This window comes from Phoca vitulina, unplaced genomic scaffold, assembly GCF_004348235.1.
Source record: "Phoca vitulina isolate PV1807 unplaced genomic scaffold, GSC_HSeal_1.0 scaffold4, whole genome shotgun sequence".
In the NCBI taxonomy this organism is placed as follows: domain Eukaryota; kingdom Metazoa; phylum Chordata; class Mammalia; order Carnivora; family Phocidae; genus Phoca; species Phoca vitulina.
The window spans coordinates 74,216,970-74,242,732 of NW_022589707.1; the positions used below are offsets into that span (position 1 = coordinate 74,216,970).

Genomic DNA, 25,763 nt, shown 5'->3' on the forward strand with positions numbered 1-25,763 from the left:
GTTTATTGATTTATGTTTTACTTCAGTATAGAGGCAATAAATAAAAATAACCACGAGCATAATTCTATTTTATTTATTTTATTTTATTATGTTAGTCACCATACATTACATCATTAGTGTTTGATGTAGTGTTCCATGATTCATTGTTTGCATATAACACCCAGTGCTCCATTCAGTACGTGCCCTCTTAAATACCCATCACCAGGCTAACCCATCCCCCCACCCCCCTCCCCTCTAGAACCCTCAGTTTGTTTCTCAGAGTCCATAGTCTCTCATGGTTCATCTCCCCCTCCGATTCCCCCCCCCTTCATTTTTCCCTTCCTGCTATCTTTTTCTTCTTTTTTTTAACATATAATGTATTATTTGTTTCAGAGGTACAGGTCTGTGATTCAACAGTCTTATACAATTCACAGCGCTCACCATAGCGCATACCCTCCCCAATGTCTATCCATAATTCTCTTTTAAAATTAATTTATTATTGTAGGAAGGAAAATATATCTTAACTTTTTTGGTAAATATTTCTATAAAATAGTTTTCATTAAAATAATAGAATCATGGAACCAAAATCCTCTATTTTTACTGTGCTGTTCACTATTTCAGAGCTTCGAGAAACCAAGACCTCTGAATACTTCAGCCTGTCCCACCACCCTTTAGACTACAGGATATTATTAATGGATGAAGATCAGGACCGGATATATGTGGGCAGCAAAGATCACATTCTTTCCTTGAATATTAACAATATAAGTCAAGAACCTTTGAGTGTAAGTTTGTCATTTCTATGAGGGCCATGTTGACTTTGTTAGGTTCCTTTTTCCTTTAAACATTTCAAATATAATGAAAAAATTGTGTATTCCATTAGAACTATAGAAAATACAGGCCACATGTCAATAAATAATTGGAAGTTCATACTTACCTCATGGACTGAAAATATAATCAATTCAGTTCTCACTGTCTGGCTTCATAGATTTTAACACTTCAAAACCTGAAACTAAATGAGAAAATACTTCCTGTGTATGTGTTTGCATACGAGTGTGTGTGTGTTTGTGTGTGTGTGTGTGTGTGTGTGTGTATACAGAGAGATAGATAGACAGACAGAAAGAAGCATACAGTATAGCCTGAAAAAAATGATCAGACTAAAGGAAAATCTACCTTGTCATCTGTATGTAATCCAAGAAGGCCTAAAAGGAACAGTTAAGTGCACTGTTCTGTGAACAAGTATGACCTATATTTATCTTCTATTTCACAAGAAGGACATAAATTGATCTTCATTGGAGTAAAGAAATAAAAGTAAATTATAAGTTTAATATAACAAGGAGAATTCTGAATTTATTATTTTAACAAGGGTCAATGGCTGACAATTAAAAAAAAAATAATCATCACTGTCAGACTTGACCCAAGGCTACAGTGACTTAGAACACTAGCTGAGTATTTCAGAGAGGGAATCTCTTGGATTCAATCCAAGTTATTTTAGCTGTTGAAGTACCTAGGGGCCTGTTTTAAGTAAATCTACCAGCCTGGCTCTGTGGTTTACCAAAAACAATATTAAACCAAAATAGCAATATAAATGTAAATTCATTGTGATGTAAGCAGTTGAGAAAAATATAGTAGAAAAGGAGGGAAATATACATTTTATTGTACACATGAATGACCTTATTTTAATACTATGTCATTAGGAAATGGGCACATGTTATTGAAAGACTTTTGTTAAAGGAAAAATTGATGGGAGAAATAAAAACAATTATTAGAATAAAATAATAAAATTTTTATGAATTTAAGTTTATAAATTTAAGTTTATAAACTGAAAGAAAACTCTTGAAATATAAATATAGAAATGCCTTAAAGAAATGTGTTAGCATAAAGTAAATGAAGAGCACTGAGTTTTCATACGTATAAGTGTGATTATGCAACCTTTATTTTCCTTTCTGAGCAGGTTTTCTGGCCGGCATCTGCAATCAAAGTCGAAGAGTGCAAGATGGCTGGCAAAGATCCCACAGTGAGTGCCTAAAAAAACTCCAAAACTTAAATATTTAGTCTTTGAATCCATGTACCTCAAGTGCAGCCAAGAGTGAGACAAAGGGTGTTGGTATTTTAAATCTTTGGCTGGACACATGGTAAAAAATGTAAATGCAAAGAAATTGGAACTCTTAAACACTGTAACTTAGGAATTCCTGACTGGGTAAAAATTTCTAGCCTTGCTTTCATTATTGCATTCTGACACATTTTGTGATGGATTTCAGTAATAACCCCTGTTCCAGTGGATCCAACCTGCAGAATTCTCAGCAGGCCACTGAAATAATGATAATGCAAGTGTCTGGAGAAGCTCCCAGATACCATGTGGGCTTTTCCAAAGAAAGATCTCGGCAAAAGGGTACTGGTGAGCCAGCACATTCCAGAGGCTTAAATCACCAATGATTACTGGTATCTTTGTTAGTTAAAAATAACCATGGAAACAGAAATCAAGACAGACATGAGTATCAATAAATGTTCAGTGTGCAACATTTGTACAAATTGTATATCTTTAGGCAGAATTCCATATAAAGAGTTAAGAAAGAAATCTATATGGATTTCTGCAAACAACTTGCTGAAACTGACACATTCAATTATTCTCAAATATTATAAAACAAATACATGGACCGGTCTTTTATGTACACGTTATTTAATTTTATAATGAAGCATGTATGTCATTTTACCTTCTTGTCTCAAAATGCGAAAAATATACCCATTCTTACACAAATGATTTGGTAAAGAAGGTTTTTTTTTTATGGATTTATTTACTTTTTCAGTCATTCATTCCACCAATACAGATTGAGCCCCTATTATGTGTCTGGCATAGTGTTTATTGCTACAGACATAATGTATACTAAAATAGACAGTCTGACTTTCCTCAACTTTATTATCTTGCTGGAGAAGTCAACATTGATCAAATGAGCTTGGAAGTATGTGTTTATGCAGGTATGAAGTTGAAATATGGTGGCTGGGTAGAAAAACTAGTATTTGTACACACACGCACAATCAGCTCTGAGGTCATAAGAAATAACAGCTTTGACTTTGTGTAAAAAATGTTGACTAAGCACTCATTGTAAGTGTAGAGGTAAGAAATGCTGTCTTCAGGGTCCAAGGCTATGCACTGAGCTTTGATAGTGAGGGTTTCAGAGATTCATCACAGTGGTTCAAGGAAAAGAATGATCCTTGTGAAAAGAGGAAGTGTGGAAATTAAACTTTCATTTTCATTGACTCTTAACCATCCAGATATGAGGTTCTGAAAAGGTCTGGTGTGAGACAGGGCCATGGAAGACTCTGGGTCTCACTGGAGGGTGTTGTTGAGAGGTCACCAGGAGTGACTCAGTTCTGGGTCTCACGTTTTCAGTTTTAGAATTCACCTTTTAAGAGAAATTTTCAAATGGGCAGAAGGAGCTTGCAGAGGCATATTTGCTCCCCATGGGATCTGCTGGGCCGTAGTGTATAGGAAAAAATCCAGAAAAATGTGTAAGAAACACTCAAAAGAATACATTATGCTTGTCTTCTAGGGAACAAATAGAAAGTATAATGTTGTGGAGAAGTCTTTTTTTTGTCCAATGAAGCTATTATTTCAATAATTGTGCATGAATTTGATTGTTTTCTTTCATTCTCTAATGTAGAGATTTGGCCCGCTGATGTGTATCCTACCATATCTTGCCTTTTGCCACAATAATATCCTGTGGCTATAATTACTGGATTTAGTTGTCCTCTTTGTTCAAAAGATTTTCATTTCCCATTCATATGAAGCATCACAGACAGAATATGTAGGATTTAGATACCATTGCACATTCTCTTTTCAAAGATTGGTGTTGATTTTCTGAAGAATCTTAGCCAAGTAATTTGATGTCTTTCTCCCTTTGGCAAAATAGAAATGCTCTGTCATTTGCTTTCTTATAATTAAGAGTCATTAGATGAAATCTTCAATACATGCTTACATTTTCCCATAGTTTTATCATGCTGTAATATCATTCATGGATATCTTTAAATTCTGCTATGTAGCCAGTTAGTATACATAACAGAAGTAACTGGTGGAGGGTTCTGTTCTAATACGGCCAACATTGTTGGGTCCTGGGAAATAATCAAACTAACTCTTTCAAATACATGTTCTGTCTATGCAAGAGAAGAGAATGTTTGACAAATCCAGCTCATTTCATACATGTGAAGAAGTACTTAGAGAGAAGTGTCCTTTAATCAGGCCACAAGAAAAAGACCAGTGGTAGGAAAAGAAGGCAAAATAGTCTTTAGAAATTCTACAGAACAACATATTTTTATTACATGCTTTAATGAAATTAAATAGTTAATCATCTCTTAATTCTGTTAGAAGAAATATCATCTAATACTCAATATTTTATTTAAAAACACTGGAATTTTAATTTGTGCAAATCAGTTACCTATTATGAAGGAACCAAAGGTGAAGAAGATGGAGTCTCTATCTTTAAGAGTCTTTACAAGATACTAGAGATGATGAGCCATATATGCAGTAACTACCAAATAGTAATAGCCAACATTTAACGGAATGGGCCAGGCACCATGCTAAGTCTTTCTTTTAATCCTCGCAATAGTGCTATAAGATGGACAGTATTGTCACCATTCACATTTTTAAGATAAAAAAAAATCACTAAGAGTGAGGAACTTACCACAGCTGCCCTGCTAGCAAGTGGGAGGGGGCCCACTCTGTCTTATCTGATAAAACATGCCATCTCACTAGGAAGAATTCGGTAAATGCTAAGGATACCCACAAAAGACAAAGAAAAACACACTGCAGCTGGGATATTTAAGAAAGTTTTGATAGATTTGTTGGCAACTACATTAGGTCTATGTTAATCTTTTTCTTTATTTTATTTCAATGATACTGAAATTGAAATAAGTTATACCCTTTTCCTCTTCCAGCCTTTGACCCCAAGTATATGTGACTCCCTTCTTATTCAATCATCTTCCCATCTTTTTAACCTGGGAATCACCTACTTACCCTCTCAAGTAACAGTGCAGATGTCACTTCTCTGTAAAGTCTCATCTGCCCACCCGGGGCTAGGCTGGCTGTCCCTCTGTGTACACTGGAAACACTGGCACATGTTGTACTGTGTTTGTAACTATAACTCTCCCCTTACTGATTGGAAATACTGGGTAGTGTCGTTATTCTCTGTGCTCAGATCCATATCTAGGCACTTACTAAAGTTAAACAAGATCTGAAAAAATTCAAACCAAGCATGGGAATCTGTTCCAAGTGATTGTCAGAAGTTGGGGGTAGGACGCGGTGGGGATGGTGAGTTTATTGATGCCTTTAAATTAATAGTATTTTTAGTAAATTCATTTTGCACATATTTTAGAATTTCATTTTGATTAAATTAAAATATTTTGATGTTAAATATTATATTAATCATCTACTTAAGTAAAACATAAGCTACTGACAATTAAAATCCATACTGCTGTAGCAACAAAGAAAATATACAGCATGGACTCAAGCATCTCTTATTCCTTTAGATTTTTTTAATGTACCAAATTTTAATTAGAGAAAATAACACTTATTAGAAAATAATTCAAGATAAACTAAAATTTGATCCCAGTAATCATATATCATAATAAGGTAATGTTTATAAAGAAAATACATTATCATGGTGGGAATATAGCTAATTTTCTGCCTCACTAAAGAGACTGTAACCCACCTCCCATTTCCCTCTCTGTCCCTATGTATTCACATTCCTCCATGCTCCATTTATTTCTAAATGTTAATATTTTATTCATACTCTAAATAAATTGAGCTTACACAGTAGCACATATGCTGTCAAACATATCCAATGAGATAGGGCATAATGAACGCACTAAGTAAATACTGTAAGAGATTGTTGGAAAATTAAGCAGGATTACATATATTTAGACATATGTGCATTACATGCACACAATGTCAAACTTTATTAGTTGAGGAATATCAGTTTCCCTATTTATGTGACCAAAGGATCCCAAACTACTGGAAAATATATTTTCTTTAGAAATATATTTATCAAAATACCTTGATTTATTGCTCATACCAAAGAAGTGTAGGCCAAGAAGAAAAGAATAAGAGGGACTTTTTTCCCCATTGCATAGTCTGGGCCATGAAGAGTCAATATTTTTAAAGCCTTATGCATCTGTGCTCCAGGACATATTTTCAAAAACATCTATGTTAAAAATTACATAACAAATACATGTTCAATACAGAAATCTTTGAAGACCTAGAAAAGCATGTAAAAAGCAACAGAAAACAATATCTTCTGAGCTCTTTCACCCTAGAGACTTAACCTCTCTGTGCTTCAGTTTCCTTGTCTGCATAATGGGCATTCTCATAGTATGTACCTTATTGGGCTGTTATGAGGATTAATGAGTTAATATTTGATGAGAGCTTAGTACAGTACATAGCACATGGTAAGTGGTATATTACTCTTAAGTAAATAAAATAAATTCCACTACTCAAAAGTAATCACTTAAAAATTGGGTGTATATTTTTGCAGCACTTATAGGAATATAAATAAAATGGTATTATATTCTGCATAATGTTAACAGCATGATTTTTCATTTAGCATTGTACCAGGAAGCAGTTTTAAAAAAGGACTAAGCAATTAAAAAAAAAAAAAAAATCCACAGTTTTAAACTTCACTGAAGGCTCATTCTCCAAACCTTTCATAGATGTCTGCTATGCTCAGGACCTGTACTAAGCTCTGTTCAGGAAAAATGCCCTGTCCACTTCACCAGACTTTTTCTGACCACTGAAATAAAAAATACATATGGACGAATCCAATATCTGACACTGTGCATATTTATTGTGTGCTAGACACGATTCCACACACAATTGCTCACAACAAATGTTATCATCACCATTTACAGGTAAAAAGATTGAAGCACAGAGAGGCTAAGTAAATGTCTCAAGTTCAAACAGCTACTGAAAGGTAAATCTAGAGTTTGTACCCAGGTCAATTGGCTCTGAGATTTGTACACTTAAATCCACCATCTACTGCCCATCTAAGACTGTGGCATGATGACAGACCAACTCTAATTGCCTCTCTGGTTTCATCACACAGTAATTCACTATCCCCTCTAGGCACCGCTTCCCAAGTAAATCCTGCTCTGTCATGCCCCCAGTATTTTTTTTTGTTCATGTTCTTTTTTTTCTGTCGGAAAGCTCTTTGTGCTTTTGCCTGTCAAAGTATCTAGCTTATTCTTCAAGTTCCAGCTCCAATGACACCCCCTTTCAAACTCTTACACCCAGGTCAGCATTATTCATTCTCTCTTCTCTCCTCCTGTAGCATATTTTTGAAAAAATATAACTCTATTATAGCATCTACACAGCCTCGTATATTATGGTTTCCTTTCTCTGAAAGGAGAAATTGAATCTATTCATTTCAGTGTTGTTGGCACCATATACAGTGTTTACATAGAACGAGTTCAGTAAATATTTGCTGGATAGCATTGATATGATTGCTGTGGTCTAAATCAGAAATAATGTGGACAAAAACTAGGGAAACAGAAAAGACCTAGAAAATGATTTTCAATAATTAACTGATTTGTTTTCCTTTGTCTTTTTCTCTGTGGGGAATGTTGGAGGGGCACACTGGACATTATCAGGTAGTCTGGGAATCTGTTTCATGGTGAATCCACCCCTTTCTTTAGAAAAACTAGATGGTGGAGGGTAACCATGGTTCCAGACCCAGCACTTCATTTAACCTCTTTGGGACTCAGTTTCCTCATCAATGAAATGGGACTAATACTTTAATTAGAACATTGCTTTGAGGATTAAAAATACATAACATCAAAGGATTAAGAGCTCTGCAAACATTAATAACTTGTAAAAACTTTCCTCTACCCACTGTGGATTCCTCACCCAGTGACAAATTATAAAGTGATTAAAAGTACAAGATTCAATGTTAGACACACATGTGCTTGAAAATCTGTTTTACCTGTTTCTAGCTCAATGACTTCAAGCAAATTAACTAAAAAAGCTCTAAGTTCTGTTTTTCTAAAAGGAGTTGAGTTGTACCAAACTGAATGAATGTGAAGTGCCCAAATGGCATAAGTACATTCAATAAATGTGAGCTATAAAAGTGAAAAATCAAACCTCCTGGGAAGTAAAACAGGTTAAATATGTAAAATGATCATTCCAAAGTCTAGTGCATGGTAAATTCCCAACAAATACTGACCATGGTAAGTAGATATAAAATATATATATAGAGAGAAACATATACATGAAACAAGTATAATCTGTATTTGAAATATAGTACATATTAGTGATGTCTTTCTTTTTACCAATACCAGTAATTCATGACAGTAAATGGTCTACAAAACTCAAGACAACATATAATCTATTATTAATAGAATTGAATTCATGTCTTATATGGGAAAATAGAATATACAGAATCCCAGAATGATTAAACTTGTATGTGAAAAACATAAACACAAGTCGATAACCTAAACCTGGATGTATTATATAAACACCATACTTCATCTATTCTTTTTCTACAGAGAAACACATTATCATCTGCAGTTATGTAGTCAATTTCCAGGTACCTCTATATAAACAGGTGTCAAGATACAGTGACACTATATATTCAACAAAAACTCTTGATGTCTTAAAATAAAAACAAAGTGTATAGTCTGGTCTGTAAGGATTAATTTCTTTGACAACAGAGCTAATGATTATTTCATAATAAAATCCATGATAAAAACATGTATAAAATTACAACATATAAAAATAAGCATCTGTTCACTGGCGAGTAATAATATAAACGGAGAATATTATGAGAAAATGTAAAATAATACTGACTTAAAATTAAACTTGACTTCTAAAAAAAATTAACTTCTACTTTAGTAGAATTGGTTGGTTTTTTTTTTACTTTACTAATAATATAAATAATAAATGTGCTTATAAAAAATTAGTAATATGGTACTTTAAAAGAGTAAAAAAAAAAAAAGAAATATATGCTGTCTGACTACCCATGGGAAAAACACTGTTACCTTTTAATATATCTATTTATAAAAAAATTTGTCCTGGGGCACCTGGGTGGCTCAGCTGGTTAAGTGACTGCCTTCGGCTCAGGTAATGATCCTGGAGTCCTGGGATGGAGTCCTGCATCAGGCTCCCTGCTCGGCAGGGAGTCTGCTTCTCCATCTGACCCTCCCCTATCTCATGCTCTCTCTCTCATTCTCTCTCTTTCAAATAAATAAATAAAAATAAATAAAAAATAAAAATTTTGTCCTTGTAACATCATTTTTATTTAATTTTTATTTTTTTAAAGATTTTATTTATTTGAGAGAGAAGGAGAGGTCGAGAACTCAAGCGGGGGGAAAGGCAGAAGGAGAGGGACAGGCAGACTCCCTGCTGAGCAGGGAGCCCACCGTGGGGCTCAATCCCAGGACCGTGAGATCATGACCTGAACCAAAGTCAGACACTTAACCAACTGAGTCACCCAGGCGCCCCTTTAAAGTCATTTTTATGATGTTTTTTGTGAAGAAAAATGACTAAAGAAAACAACATTCAATCTCAGGCTTGCTTAATTTGTAGTCAAGAAGGGATAGTGAGCCTAGCAATATACAACATGCAGTGATTAATTCACAGAGATCCACCTTTGATGCTGACCATGTTTATATACTTCTGCAAGGTCAGAGTCAACTTACAATTACAATAATATTTTGCATTTCATTGAGTGAACAAATGACAACTTTTCCAATAGTGGGACTAGGAGCAGGTGAAAAGAAAACTGGGAAGAAAGTATTTTAGGGGAATGGAGGCCAGAGAGATAATGATCGCATCACAATGTTGGCATGTGTTTACAATCTGCTTTATTCACCCACTGTAAAAGCCAGTAGTGTTTGCTGTTATGTGGTAACGATGATATGGACATTGTATAAGCACAGTTTCGTTCAAAATATGTTTATATAACGTGTGTGTGTGCGCACATGCCACGTTTTGAGGAACATTTGAGGAAACATTTTGGTGTACTTTTCAATTTCTCAACTTCCTCAGACATAGAGTAAGTTCATAAAGTTTCAGAACATAAAAACTTACACAGTATATAAAATATTAAAATATGAGAGAGACATACCAGTTTACTCATCCTAGTTGAACTACCTTCTTCCTGAAGTAAACCAATAGAATAAACCATGTTATTCTCTTGTTATCTGCTAACAACAACAAAAAAAGTGAGAGCAGGAAGGAAAATATATAGCAGAGTATGAGAGTACTACTTAGAAATAGCAATAAAAGTCACTGTATTACTAACTGCTTATTCATTTGTTCTTTTAGCATGGCTGTGGGAACTTCGTCCGTGTAATTCAGGCTTTCAACCGCACTCACTTGTATGTTTGTGGGAGTGGTGCTTTCAGCCCTGTGTGTACTTATTTGAATCGAGGGAGGAGATCAGAGGTAAGTGTAACAATTTTTCATTATTAGTTTTAGTGTTAGTGTCAAAGATTTCTTAAAACAGTATTTGAATCTAAAAAAGTTGTAATCAATCAAAGGTTCAAGCCCTTTTATTTTTTTTTATTTATTTTTTATTTATTCATTTGAGACACACAGAGAGAGAGAGAGAGCATGAGCAGGGGGAGAGGGAGAAGCAGGCTCCCCGCTGAGCCAGGAGCCCAATGTGGGGCTCGATCCCAGGATCCTGGGATTGTGACCTGAGCCGAACGCAGACGCTTAACAACTGAGCCACCCAGGCGCCCCCATTCAAGTCCTTTTAATTCAAAGTATATTTCATTTGGTTACTGTCCTCCAAGTTACTTAAAGTGTAGCTTTTGCCTTCAACTAAATACATATATTTCTGAATAAAAAAGCTGCAAAAGATGAAGGAAAGAAAAATGGTGTAATTTTATAATTATTTAGAAAAGAAGGTATTGATACTATTTGCTCCAAATTATAGAAATATTGTAGTATAACCTCACTTTCTTAAAGCTATTTTAAGTAATTTCTTATTTAACTTTCAAATTTGGTAAACTTTTATGAGATAAGTGTACAAGATATATAAAGCAGGATGCCAAGTGCCTTTGCTGAAAAGAACTTTCTAAAATTAATAGATCATACTTTCATTTTAGACCAACATTATAGTCTACCCTAGACTTTTTAGCTTTATTTTTACATTAGTTAAAATGATTTGGGGTTCTATGAACAAACACATTTGCTAAACATTAAGTATATACCTAATGTGTCTAGACAAATAAAGGCTGGTTGAACTTCACCAATGATATTTAAAACTGTGTTTATCTCAATTTGTAATTAGTGACTAAGGAAAGTATGCATTAGACCAAAAGAGATTTTCCCTCCTTCCTTTAATCGAACATGTTGTTTTACTAAATAGAAGCATTTTAAAAACTTAATTATTCTAAATTATCTTGCTTTGTTTTCCTTATGCAACTTAAATCTAGAATGTCCAGTTCTTAAAGAATGTCAATTCAATCTTAGAGATTAGAACTGTAAAAAAGATTAAATATTCCTACTGATATACCTTCTTAAGTTTATTTTCCTTTAACAGAGATTAATGTACTCTAGTACAAATATAATTGAACAATGATTCTCTTTATATTACTTTATTATTAATTTTTTTCAGACCTGTAATTTATACACACATGTCGTTGGGTAAATAAAAAGTCATTTAAAAATAGCTGAATAATTATAAGTTGACCCCAAAATGAGGCATTTCCAAGTGGTTCAAGATGATATGAAATATTACAAGTCTTAAAGAAAAGGAAAGGTATGCTTCTTGGAAGAGTATAGTTGGCGGCATTGAGCTTGTCATTAGAACCACATTCCTGTGATCAATTGATTAAATAAACTCCTGCCCCAGACGTCTGTAATCTGTCAGACACTCCACTGAAGGCTGCGCAGTTCTTGTATAGGCCAACAATAGCATAGCAGTTTTCAGAGCACAGATTTCAAATAAAATCATTTTCCCATGTACAAATGGCCCACAATGTACTTCGAGGCTTAATTGGAAAGTTGGTCCAAAAAATAATCTCCTGTGGAAAACCAGCATGGAATAAAATTTAATCACTTTACTAAATATGAACTACTTTAGTCTCACTTCAAAAGATATATTTCAAAGGGGAAGCATTTCCATTAATTAATCTCTTTAAATAACATGCGAACATCTTAAGAGCCAATTCAAGTATGAAAAGCATTATGAATTTCAAGCTTTGTATGTAGTCGATTCAAGTCAAGGGATTTCACCATAACATCATTTTTTATATATCTATAGTATATAAAAACATAAATATAGAATGCATAATCTCTCAAGCATCTACTATATTTGTTTTCTTTAGTTTAGGATAAAAGATCCCTGAGCATAAAATGACCGCATGATACAGAGAGTTGTATTTTGAGAGAATTTTCCTTCTTATGAATCACTAATGCTGTATTTTTTTTAAGATTTTTTTTTTTAAGATTTTATTTATTTATTTGACAGAGAGATAGAGAGAAAGCATAAGTAGACAGAGTGGCAGGCAGAGGGAGAGGAAGAAGAAGCCTCCCCGCTGAGCAGGGAGCCGGACGCGGGGCTTGATCCCAGGACCCTGGGATCATGACCTGAGCCGAAGGCAGCTGCCTAACCGACTGAGCCACCCAGGCGCCCCTCACTAACGCTGTATTTTGTAATGACCAGGGGTAGTACTCCCTGGTAACACCATGTGCTGGTGCTAAGATAGGGCCTTTTTCCTGTATTTCAAACCAGTTTGAGAGTGAACCAAATTAGGATGGCACAGTCATTACTTACTCTGTTTTATTTCTGAGACACTATCTACCACTTTCTATCTGCTTGTCAAATAGCAATTCATTGGTTCTCAGAGGATATTTTATGAGCCTACTTAACATTTGGAACATCACACACTTTCATTATATCCTATGAGTCTTTCATTATTCTGTGAGACTGAGTCAGAGCTTTTCCAGACCATTTCAGTGGTGCCCATGCAAAGAGCCTACAAATCCTTGCTACCTCAATTCCTAACCATGGTACTTCTCTTCTGTCCACTGTCTTCATTCTCTGTCTTCTGTTCCTAAAAAAAGATAAAGCAACACAAGGATATAATGACTTGAAATAATGAATAAAACATTAATTTAGAAGCTATAATTGGTTAATTTTGCTGCACATTCTTGGAATAGTACTACATCTCATTTCTGGTTGATTTTATCAGATGTCTCCATACATTGGTTCCAGCAGTTGAATACTGTTTAAGCTCCTCAGTTATCAAGCAGATAACCTTACCTTTGAATGTCCAAGAATATCACAGGCATTCAAATTATTCCCCGAGCCTTTTGAAGCACATTAGTCACCAAACTTTTCTGCTTATGAATCTTTTCATAGCTTTTCTTTTGTCAGAAGAAAAGTTGTGTGTGCATTTTCCTTATCAATAAAGTTCTTTGATCAATAACCTTCATTATTCTGTTTAATATCTTCATTTTCTTTCTCCTGTTATTTACTGTTTTTCCTGTTTTAAAATAGGATGTTTCTTTTCCTTAAAATCATTATCTCAGATCTGTGACTTTTTTCAACTCTTTTTCTTTTTCTCTCTTTTACTTACCATAAAACTTCTCAGACTAGTAGGCTATATTTTCAGCTTTTATATCCCTGTTTTTCATGTAATTATTAAACCTTTCTGATCTGACTTTCATTACCATCCGTAAACTAAAACTATTTCCTAGTGACCAAGATTCCTCAGTGATCAGATTGATTCCCCTAATCAGCATCCTTTCTCCTAGACCGCTCTATAACATGTTGGTCATGCCCTCTATTTTTCAATGCCTTTATTGACATCTATAACTGTGGGACATTTTGCTATGCCTTCTTTCCTAATTTTTCACCACCTACTCTCTTTCTGATCCTACTTGTTTCTCTCACTGATCCAATCTACAAATATGTATTTATTTGATGAGAATAATGGCAGAAATAAAATTATATCAGAATTTGTAAGCTACCTTTAAGATGTTGGTCTTTATCCTGTGTCAAAGGAGGAACAACTGTAATGATCTTAAGCAGAAAATGGCATGGAAAGGCATGTGTTTTCACTTGTGTGTTACGTTGCAAATGATTTAGGGTGGAGAGGGAATGAGAGGGTTGTAGTGAGATCAGTTAGGGAGTGGATGTAATAGGCCAAGAAAGAAATTATTTTAAAAGGTCAAGAAAGAAAGAGAGTGGCAATAAAGACAGAAAAATAGGCATAAAGTATAAAATAGTATAGTTGATAACGGTGGACTTGGCTATGTAAAAGAAAATTTACAATGACACAGATACTGATATTTTTGTTGTTTGTTTTAAAGATTTTATTTATTTGACAGAGAGAGACACAGCGAGAGAGGGAACACAAGCAGGGGGAGTGGGAGAGGGAGAAACAGGCTTCCTGCAGAGCAGGGAGCCTGATGTGGGGCTCGATCCCAGGACCCAGGGACCATGACCTGAGCCGAAGGCAGACGCTTAACGACTGAGCCACCCAGGCACCCCTGTTGTTTGTTTTTTTATTTTTGGCCTTTTCAGTTAAATATTTGACATGAGCTGAGTGAGAAACAACAAAGAGAGTCATGTTTGAGTTTCAATTTTAAGCCTGGGCTTTGTTCTCTTGAGTTTGAGTTGCTGTTGAAAGATCCAAGTAGAAATATCAAGTAGGCAGTTGAATATATGGTTGGCTATATAAATGTTTGAGTCATTGTTTTATAAGAGTAACTGAAACCCAGGCAATGCATGGGTTTAATCATGCAGAGAAGGTATAGTGTGAAAAGAGAAGTGTGATTGTGGTTGACACTTGAGGGTCTCTTAATTTAATGGCAAGATGGAGGAAAAGGGACCTTCGAACATGACTAAGAAGAAACAGCCAGGAAAGAAGAAACCCCCAAGTAGAGGGGAAGAAACAAAAATGTGTTCATTCTGGGACTGAAAATAAGGCTTTTAAAAAAGGTAGAAATGGGCAACAATCTCAAATATCATTGAGAATCCTAGTAAAATGAAGTCTAAAAAATAAACACTGAATTGTGTAGCATGGTTGCCTTTAGGATATAACAAAGGGTTTCAATAGAACAATTGATGTTGAATACCCAATTGAAATGGATTGAGAAGAAAGTGAGAAGTTAGGAAATGGTGATGAGTATATGTAATTCTTTAAGAAATGTGATTCTTCGGGCGCCTGGGTGGCTTAGTTGGTTAAGCAACTGCCTTCAGCTCAGGTCATGATCCTGGAGTTCCAGGATCGAGTCCCACATCGGGCTCCCTGCTCAGCGGGGAGTCTGCTTCTCCCTCTGATCCTCCCCCTCTCATGCTCTCTGTCTCCCATTCTCTCTCTCAGATAAATAAATAAAATCTTAAAATAAAAAAAAAAAAAAAAAAAGAAATGTGATTCTCAAGGAGAGTAATGTGTAGGAGCTGAATGGGTTGTATAAATGATGATGTAAAGGTTCCAGGTAATAAGATCCAAGAGAGGGGGGGATAATGAAAAGTGTAAGTTGCCTAAGAAGACTGGATATGATCAGATCCAAAACATTGGTGGAATGATTGACCTTAAAGTAAGAGGGAGAGTTCCTCTCATGTGCTAGTGGAATGTATTAATGTATATTCATTTATGTGTTTGGTAGTGAGAAGTTGAAGATGTCTCATTTAAAGGCTTCACTTATTCTGCAATCATATGATCAATCATTTGTTAATCATATGAGCTGAGAACAAGTTAGGTGATTTGACTATAGTGACAATGGTTTGAAATTATTAATGGAAGAACCAGCTGATAAGAGTGTCCTTGAAAGTTTACTAAGCAGTACAGAAGATCCATTTTGTGTTGTTGATCACAAATCTATATTACGTTGCATTTACCTTGTTGGATCACCCTCTGCAAAATGCTTAGATGTTTGGATACAAGTATGGAGAATGTATAGATAGACATGCCCTTCTGGGTTGTGGTTTCAATGAAAAAAAATCACAGATTCAACCTATTTCTAATTTAAAAAAAAATCACAGATTCAAGGAACTTAATATTTCTGCAAAAAATTAGTGGGACTAAATAGCACAGAATCTAAACAGGTTAACAAAGTCAAGAAGAGAGAAGGCTGATGAAGTAGGTCCCTAGGAGATGAAATTGGAGAATTGTTGCTGTGTGCTTGAATTAGTGATTATTCAGGTAGACTACAGTCTTCCTTGTGACAAGATCTAGACTCGAATTGTGTGAGAAAGGTTGCTGTACAATGGAGGAGTAGTTCAGTGGAGAGCAAGAGGTACCTAAGCAACTTCATCAGTTTCCTGCAGTGCCAACTCTCACATTTTTAGTAAAATATATGTATGTCTCTGGCTAAACAATCACAACTGGCCTTACCAAGTTTTATTGTTTTTCTCAATTATTTGTCTAGTTTAGTCGTTGTATAAATATTGATTTTTTGGAAAGCACATAGTGAGGAGTCAGGAGCCTGAATTCTAATTTTGCTTTTGTCATTATTTAGCTACATGATCTTGGGCAAGTTATATTTTCCTCATCTAAAGAGTTAATTCACTGAAGAGGATCATTTTGTAAGACCTTTTCAGGCTAGAGGACTGTGATTCTTTTTAAGCTCTATGATTTCCTAAAATCTCAGGGATGTCCTTCCAACATATCAAATTCAATGTAAAAAAATGAACTAGTTTTATTTTCTTTAAAGAGTCAAAAGTTCAGAAGCATCTTTATTTCTTCATCTTCTTTAACTACATCTAATTTGTAATTGATTGCCAAGCTCTGTTGATTTTTACTTTACAACTTCTCTTATATCTTTACTGCTCTTACCATGATCTCTGAGATCCTGACATGTCAGATTATTATTACCTAATTCCTGGACTATTGCAATTGAAAGCAAATCTATTTCTTCAATCCAATGTCTGTTTTTAAAACTGCCATTCTCTGGGGCGCCTGGGTGGCTCAGTCGTTAAGCGTCTGCCTTCGGCTCAGGTCATGATTCCAGGTCCTGGGATCGAGCCCCGCATCGGGCTCCCTGCTCAGCGGGAAGCCTGCTTCTCCCTCTCCCACTCCCCCTGCTTGTATTCCCTCTCTCGCTGTGTCTCTCTCTGTCAAATAAATAAATAAAATCTTTAAAAATATATATATATTTTAAAACTGCCATTCTCAATCTTCTTAAAACACCAAGGTAAGGCCCAATCTTCTTAAAGCAGTGTTTTGATCCTTTCATTTCCATACACAAAAATATTTTCCATACAGGAAAATTTTGAAATACCTTAGCTTGATGATTAAGATCCTCCATCATCTAATGCAACCTACAAAAGTGAAAAATTTTGTCTTTGAAATTTAGTAGTAGCTTTTGCTAACTTTATTTAAGAAAAAGGTAAACACACCAACAAAATATTCCCTCTCCATTAGGCTACACTGACCATTATATTTCAAATTGAATCATTGCCTCCAATCCCTGGGTTTCCCAAGTTCCATTTTCTGCTTAATTTTTCTCCTAAACACTGGGCACCATCTAGCATATTCTACATTTTCTGTATTTATTCTTTTTATATTTATATTCTCCATCACTATATTATAAATTACTTGAGGATAAAGATTTTTGTCTATCTCATTTACTGTATTCCTAATGTTTTGTTGGTACGTGGCATATATTAAATGCTCAATATATTCTTGTTAAATAAATAAATGAATGAGTAAAAAACATTTTTATCTAAATTATGAATTCAACTTTGTTGAATCTAGCATAATGCTTACATAACAAAATTAACTGGTAATATAAATTTTAGAAATGTCTTGATTATTTTGGAAATATTATAATCCTTGTATACATTATTTCTCTGTGGACAATTTTCTTCTTTTGGACAATTTTCAACATACCTAGTTCAGGTTTACAATGATCCTTGATTCCCAGGTGGTTTTTGCTGATATTGATTTTTTTTTTTTTTCCTGGTATTGATTTGAGAAGAACTTATTGGATCAGCTTTATGGGGATGGTAGTAGGATGAGAACTTTAACCTGCCGAAGTTTGCTTATAATTTCCAGATGTTTTCTTCATATAGGCCAAGAAAGTCTTAATAAAGTAAATTGGGGAGGCATAAGGAAACAAATGGAAAGCATATTATTTATGATGATGCTTTGTTTTACTAAAGAACAAATTGGGTTAACTAAATATAAAGTTATTTACTTTTGCTGTATTTGTATTTTTTCCATAATAAAGGACCAAGTTTTTGTGATTGACTCCAAGTGTGAATCCGGAAAAGGACGCTGCTCCTTCAACCCCAATGTGAACACAGTGTCTGTTATGATCAGTAAGTGGAAAATAAAAGAAGGAGGGGGAAATACCAAATGAAAAGGAAATTAAAGAAAATAAATTCATGACATGGTATGCCCGTCGAGATAGTAGCATGAATGATAGTCCATGAGTGAGGTAACAGAAAGAAAGTTGTGAGCTGAGAAATTGTAGTTTCTTGGTTGCAAGAATTCGTGATTAAGTGATAAGCATGTATTTTTTTTCCATTCACTATGATGCTGTCATTTCTAGAGCAAGTCAAACATTTACAAAAAAGTGTGTGTTCATATACATGTAATGATATATATTATAAAATAATTTTCAATATTTTCTGTAGTTTTTTTTCTAGTATTAAGTATACCCATTTTTTCTCATATTTTAGTAATATTTTACAAATGATTAAAATGGTATTGCTTTCAAATGAAAGCATAACAAAATGCATGTGTATATCATTGGGACCAAAAATTAGAAAGTGAAATTACAAGATATTCAATTATGTCTGATGCAGAAACTTTTCAGATAAGCTTCTGAATATTATTTAATAAAAGCAGTGTCTTGGAAAGTCTTTCCACTAGGAAGAAAACTGTATTCACCTATTGAAATGATCTGATACATATATATATAATACTGGCTAAATATATAGAGTTTTCATTTATTTCAAGTTAAATGCTATGAAAATAAACTTCAAAGATCTGTGAACACTAATAGTCATCAAATATCATTTAGAACAAAAAAGGTTTAAAACAGGACATTTTAAATTTTCCTGTTAAACTGTGATAAGTCATTTAATAGTTTTGTCCTTAGAGAATTGGATTTGTTTACAAAATTGAAGTTAGTTAGTGACTTTCATTTTTCAAGGATTTGAGACTTCAATTTCAAAAAAAAAAGATTTCAATTTCTATTCTTATATTCTTTTTTTAAAGATTTTATTTATTTATTTATTTATTTATTTATTTATGAGAGAGAAAGAGAGCGAGCAGAGGAGCAGAAGGAGAGGGACAAGCAGACTCCGCACTGAGCACAGCGTCCGATGTGGGGCTTGATCCCACCACCCTGATCCTGACCTGAGCCGAAATCAAGAGTCCAATGGTCAACCGACTGAGCTACCCAGGCACCCTTATCTTTTAATATTTTGATTAACATTAGAATGTAAGCTAGCAGAGTCATTAAACTATTTGCTTACCTTAAAAACTGAAACAAAAAGGAGGAATAAGTTTAGTAGCTTGTATTTGTCATTTTCTTTGTTCTACTGATTACCCCTCTAAAATTATCTCCAATATTGTCTCCAGTATTGTGGAGTAAATTTGTGTAGTCATGTCACTTTGCCATATGGGGCTTGATCATTTCTGTTCTAGTGCAAGGCACTAAATAACACAGATTGTTTAAAGTATTTCTATGTATTAAAGTATGAAGAAACATTGAGAATTGAAGAATTCCAAATTTCATAATATAGTTGTGGTATCGAAGCCAATGTTCAAATTTAGGTTTTTGGGTTTTTTTTTTTTTTTGCTATTTTTCATGTCGTTGTAACACAGCAAGAAGTTAGGTGATATCTCTTAAAGAACTCATCAAGAGCCTCATGAGGTTCTTCAGTGGAAGTAAAATTGGAAAACAAAGGATTTTTGGATTAAAGTTAAAAGGCACAGTTTATCTTTGCATAAACCAACACAGACATTCTGAAAAAAAATCCCTACTCAAAAATTTTTTTAAAGTGATATTAATAATTTCTTATACAAAATAAAGCAGAAGCTTCATTATTCCTAACTTGCTATTAAAATTAATAAGAGGGGTGCCTGGGTGGCTCAGTCAGTTAAGTGTCTGCCTTTGGCTCAGGTCAAGAAGCCAGTGTCCTGTGATCTAGCCTGAGTTGCGCTCCCTGCTCAGTGGGGAGTCTGCTTCTCCATCCCCCTGCTCTTGCACTCCTGCTCTCTCTCTCTCTCTCTCTCTCTCTCTCCCTCTCAAACAAATAAATAAAATCTTAAAAAAAATAAAATTAGTAAGAATTTAAGACAAGATATGAAGCCAATTAGACAGGTAGGCTTTTATAATAGTTAAGACATAACTAATAAAGTGGTGTGCAGTAGGATTAGAATCAGCCCTCTCTGCCACACACCATCCTCTGAGTGTCCTTTCTCCTTTTCTTCTTGGAAACAGGTATGATAATTGACAGCTGTGCTAATCAATCTATTGAATAGCAGGAATTTATAACCCACCATTTTGGTGGTAATCCTGTATGATAAAAATGTGAAATAATTAATTACAAAGTTATATTAATTTAACAACTATTGTTTCTACAGAATACTTGTGTAGATGCTTCACAAATGTTCACAGAATTTTAAAGATAGCTAAATTGCTCCAAATGCTTTCATGAACATTTGTTATCTTCCTATAATCTGTTCTCATGGGCTTCAAACCCCTACTAGGAAGCAGAACTGGCAACACAATGCCTGCCATACCCACTTGCTAACTGGTAAGGGTCCAGTTCATGACCTGGTGAGCACATATTAAAAACATTTCATTCTCCATTCTATCCTGGGTTAACTGGTAATGCTTATTACTAAGCAGTGAGTTTGGAGTGCTTCAAAATGTTCCAGTCCTGCCAAAATGACCATGATCTGAAGAGAGCCAGGGGAGTAATTCTAGAACATCGGTCTGAGAAAAAAGCTGCACAGTGGTTCATTGGGTCAGACCTGTTACATTTTATTCTTTTTTAAATAGATATTTAACTACTTTTTTTATTCTAGGGTCACACATACCCATTCAATGCTTACTGTCCTTACTAGAAATTAATATGAACCTTAACAAATAAGCTCAATGTCTAATGTTATGCAAACACAGATTAAAATATCTGATTTTACCATTGATGATAATTCAATTTTAAAATATATTTTCTTTCTTATCTCTGCATTCTGTTTTTTATGGCTTAATATGTTAAACCACATGTGGCTTATTAACATAATATTATATTTTTGGCATAATGTTAATAATATATTGTGTATTACAATTGAAAAAGTAACACTTTGTTTACCTTATAGAAAACTTCTAGCACTAAAAATTAAAACATATACTTTTAATGATAAAATAAGTTTATCATTAACAATATTTTGAAAATAAAAACTAATATTTTCAATCTATTTAGTGAAATCATGGAATTTTTAATACGTGGTAAAAAATTTTGAGACCATAAGCCAATTCCTGTATTTTACAGATGAGAAGGTAGAGATTCAGGGTACTAAATGACTTAGCCCTAATTCCCACTTGGTTAATTCCTGCCAAAATTAGAAACTGAGTGTTCTCTTACAGTATTTTTTACTTATTAAAAGAAAGTAATAATTAAGCCATTTTGTTATCATTTATACATATATTATTTCTGCCATTTTTGATACACACTGTATAAACTTAGGTTTTTAGTATAATTAAGCATAGGCAGAGGAATTTTTATTTCTGTGTAGAATAAAATTGTTTTGGTAATCATACAGGCAATAATGAGACCAGATTAAGTTTAATCCAATTTTTTTATTTAATGGACAATGGAAACCAACAATTATAAACACTCTGTAATGTGGATGGCTACCTAATAAGTGAGTTCTCCTTGATTTTTAAAATAACCTTAAAAACATTTAAAATTGTGTTGACATTTTCTTACTTTTTCATAGATGAGGAGCTTTTCTCTGGAATGTATATAGATTTCATGGGCACAGATGCTGCTATTTTTCGAAGTTTAACCAAGAGGAATGCAGTCAGAACTGATCAACACAATTCCAAATGGCTAAGTGGTAAGAAACATTTTCCCCATTTTGAGAATCATGCTTTAAACTAATTTAATTCTGTAATGAAGAAAGGTTAAAATGGTTAAAAAACCAGCCATGATGTAACAATTTTGTACTGTCTGACTTTAAATATTTAGGATAAATAAATAATTGAAGTAGTACATAGTTCATATTCTCTTTATTAACTGTCATACAATTATCATAAGATATATTAATAAATAAAAATGACAGTGATCTTTATTTTACAGGCTCATATGCAAGAATCTTCTCCAGTTGTTTAATTGTAACATATCACAATTAAATATGCTATTTATTCATTTAGTCTGCTTGAATATTTTAATGTCAAATCTAAAAATTTTCCTAAATTTGTGACAGTTAGATATAACGACTAAGGTATTTTCAGGAACTCCTCCTATTTGTTTTATACTTAGATCCTTAACTTATAAAACTGGTATATATAATTTTTAATAATTTATTTAGTACTTAACAGAAATCATAGGTATGATAACTTGATGATTATCACTATTCATTTGTTTCTAATTTTGGGTGGAGTCACATGAAATTCACATTATGAAAGATGCTCATTTGACTTTAATGTACAATTTCAATCATGAACACTGGGTGTTATACTTAACTAATGAATCATTGAATACGACATCAAAAACTAATTATGTACTATACAGTGGCTAACTGAACATAATAATAAAAAAAAGAAGAAGAAGAAGGAGAAGAAACCACTAAGATTTGTGTCATTTCACCCTGGGGATGATTTCTAGCTGACCCTAAATTTGGCAATTCACTTAACATTGCACAGTGAAGCTTGAATCACCACAGTTAAGCATCTTAGTTCATTGATAGGCTGGCACAAGAAAGCATCGATTGTCCATTTACTTCTTCAATTTATGACTCCAGTACATCTGGAAATACAGCATTCTAAAACTTGCTTTGTTCTTGAAATAAGGAATCCCTCTGTGTCTTCAAATGACTGCATTTTTTTCCTTGAAAAATTTCCCCTTCATTTCATATGCTGTCTTTTAAGAAAAAAACATTTTTCAGATCTTGGACTCCTGGCTCCACATTCTGCTTCAATGAATTTGAGTTTTTATGCACTAGATTGAAAACTATACTTTGAAAAACAGACTTCTTTTTTTCTATAAAATGATCATTCAGTTCCATGGGAAATACCTGGTAGAAAAGCCTTTTTAATTGTTTAGAACTAATCAGTGCACAAAAATTTTTGCATTTACTGAACTTCTATAATGTATTGCAGATAGGGAAAGAATTGATTAAGCTATTATGTTATAGATATATTTTGTGGCCCTTGACATTCCAAATACAGTATGTTGTGTGAATACAATTACTGTTAGACTATGCCTATGAACATGGAAGTGTTCTTCTGTACCAAAGATGGAGAAGCCATATGCCTGTGGTCTACTTGGATGAACAGTAGATGGATTTCCATCATGAGTATATATATAGTCTTTGTATTTTTTTTCCAGAACCTATGTTTGTGGATGCACATGTCATCCCAGATGGCACAGATCCAAATGATGCTAAGGTGTACTTCTTCTTCAAAGAGAAACTGACTGACAATAGCAGAAGCACAAAACAGATTCATTCCATGATTGCTAGAATATGTCCTGTAAGTATTAATCTTTTCCTAATTTGAAGAAAGACACAAATTCAAATCATATAAATATGTTTCCTTTACAAATAGTTTATTTTCCTACTTTTATCTACGGTTACAGAATGAAATATTGAGAGGAGACATTTTAATTTATTGTTTATTCACATCAGTCGTATGAGATAAAAAAGCTTAATTCAAGGAAATAACTGTGGTCCTGGTTTTACACAAATAAACAGTTTTGTTTAATTTTTGTTTTTCCATTTAATGCATTTGTATTAAAAACAAATAGCGAAATTGTATGTTACAGAAAGAAACAGAACAGTTCTTGTGAATAAAATACAGTAGAACCTCATTAAAGACAATTATTGAGGAACTGTCTTACAACAGTGAAAAGAAATACATTCGTAAAATATAGTCTTAATTAAAACCAGTAAACAAAATGTTCTTGTGTATAAACAGTAAGTATACATAGCAGCTCAAGAAAACTCATGATGCCCTCTCATATAGGAGTTTTATAGGTTTGCCCTGACTTATTTATGATTAGCATACTTTGTGCAAAAGTGTTTCGTAAAGTGTTCAGTGTTTAAAATAGTTTACTTTTAAATATTACAGTATTTCGCTGATTGTGGAGCTCATCTGCTTTTCAGTCATTTAGAACAAGACAGTAAAGCCTGCAGAAGGTGAAAGCCTTCTGGGCATACAGAAAAAAAATCAGTAGAGACTATTTGTGAATGATCCAAATGCCATTTTCCCTTCCCTGGCTGGAGAAATATATATATTAAAGCATCTGATTAGAAATACTCAGGATTAAATGATAACACAGAGAAATGAAGGAGAGAAAATAGAACTACTGAAGACCACTTGGTATAAGTATAAACCCACTTTCCTGACCACAGTAGACTCTACAAGCTTCACTGTATACAATAATTTATGTTCATATTGAATACAGTGAGTTATTAAGGCAAATTAAATTATGTGTTCTCCATACATTTTCCAGATATTTTCATCATACACTGTTAAATTTAGAAAGCTTTAGGGCATATGTATATTGAAACCTTTTCAATTGATACCATATTGTAGAAGATTAATAGTATAGCTATGGGCATTTTATAAAATACTATAGATCTTAAATATTCATCTTTGCTGGTATGCAGATGTAGTTAGCATTTCCACCCTTCAGATTATAACAAATCCTCAAGTAATACAAATCTAAGCTGAATTTTTAATGCCCTTTAATATTTATTTAAGCAGCCTTAAGTGTGTTTTCAAAATGGTTTCAGAATGACACTGGGGGACTGCGTAGCCTTGTCAACAAGTGGACGACCTTCTTGAAAGCGAGGCTGGTGTGCTCTGTAACTGATGAAGACGGTCCAGAAACACACTTCGATGAATTAGGTACATGGATGTGAGATTGAAAAATGTTTTTTGAAAAAAAGAATTTGTAAAGTTTATTTTAATAACCTCTCAGAAGAGGGTCTATTTTCCATGAATGTTTTTAGCATAAATAATCTGCCAATTTGAATGAATGATCCGGATACTGTTCATAAATTTCCTTAAGTGTTTTTTAAATCTGTTTTGGCCCTGAGTGCACTACTGAAACATTTAGTTCATTGAATTCACCATGATATATGAATGTGTGTGTGTGTGTGTGTGAGAGAGAGAGAGAGAGAGAGATAGAGACAGAAACTGAGGTACTTGCATAATTTACATATGAATAATGATATATTTGTGTTTATCTAAAAGAATGTGCATTTCATATGTATTTAAATTCTAATATTCTGATTTGAAATCAGTTTGTATGAGAATACAGCTATATATTTTTACTATTAATAGTTGATAAGCAGAATGGAGGTTGGATGGGAAAGTGTCAGAGTAGAAATTAGACTTGTGTGCCAGTCTTAGTCCTCCTTGGTGACCCTGGGATTAAGTATTCTCAGCATGTGTGACATGAGGAGGGTTATACTTTCCAGGTCAAATGAGGACTAACAATCTGATTCCTTTCTACCATGGAAGAGTTATCTTTTTAATCAGAGTAACTTGATACACATCATAGTGTCATGTTTACTAAGTGCCATTTAGAAATGACTTTTACAAACTTAGGGTTCTAGAGGGGAGGGGGGTGGGGGGATGGGTTAGC

At 33.9% G+C, this 25,763-nt stretch overlaps 1 protein-coding gene across 1 annotated transcript in view; it reads left to right on the top strand.

Moving 5' to 3' along the window:
* SEMA3C (semaphorin 3C) overlaps positions 1–25,763 on the top strand; it is a 177,506-nt gene that overhangs the window by 84,108 nt on the left and 67,635 nt on the right. Inside the window, exons 3-9 of the mRNA XM_032402283.1 lie at positions 601–761; positions 1,931–1,993; positions 10,289–10,408; positions 18,158–18,248; positions 21,886–22,005; positions 23,499–23,641; positions 24,907–25,021. Coding sequence (XP_032258174.1) covers positions 601–761; positions 1,931–1,993; positions 10,289–10,408; positions 18,158–18,248; positions 21,886–22,005; positions 23,499–23,641; positions 24,907–25,021 — 813 coding nt within the window. The remainder of the gene's footprint in view (positions 1–600; positions 762–1,930; positions 1,994–10,288; positions 10,409–18,157; positions 18,249–21,885; positions 22,006–23,498; positions 23,642–24,906; positions 25,022–25,763) is intronic.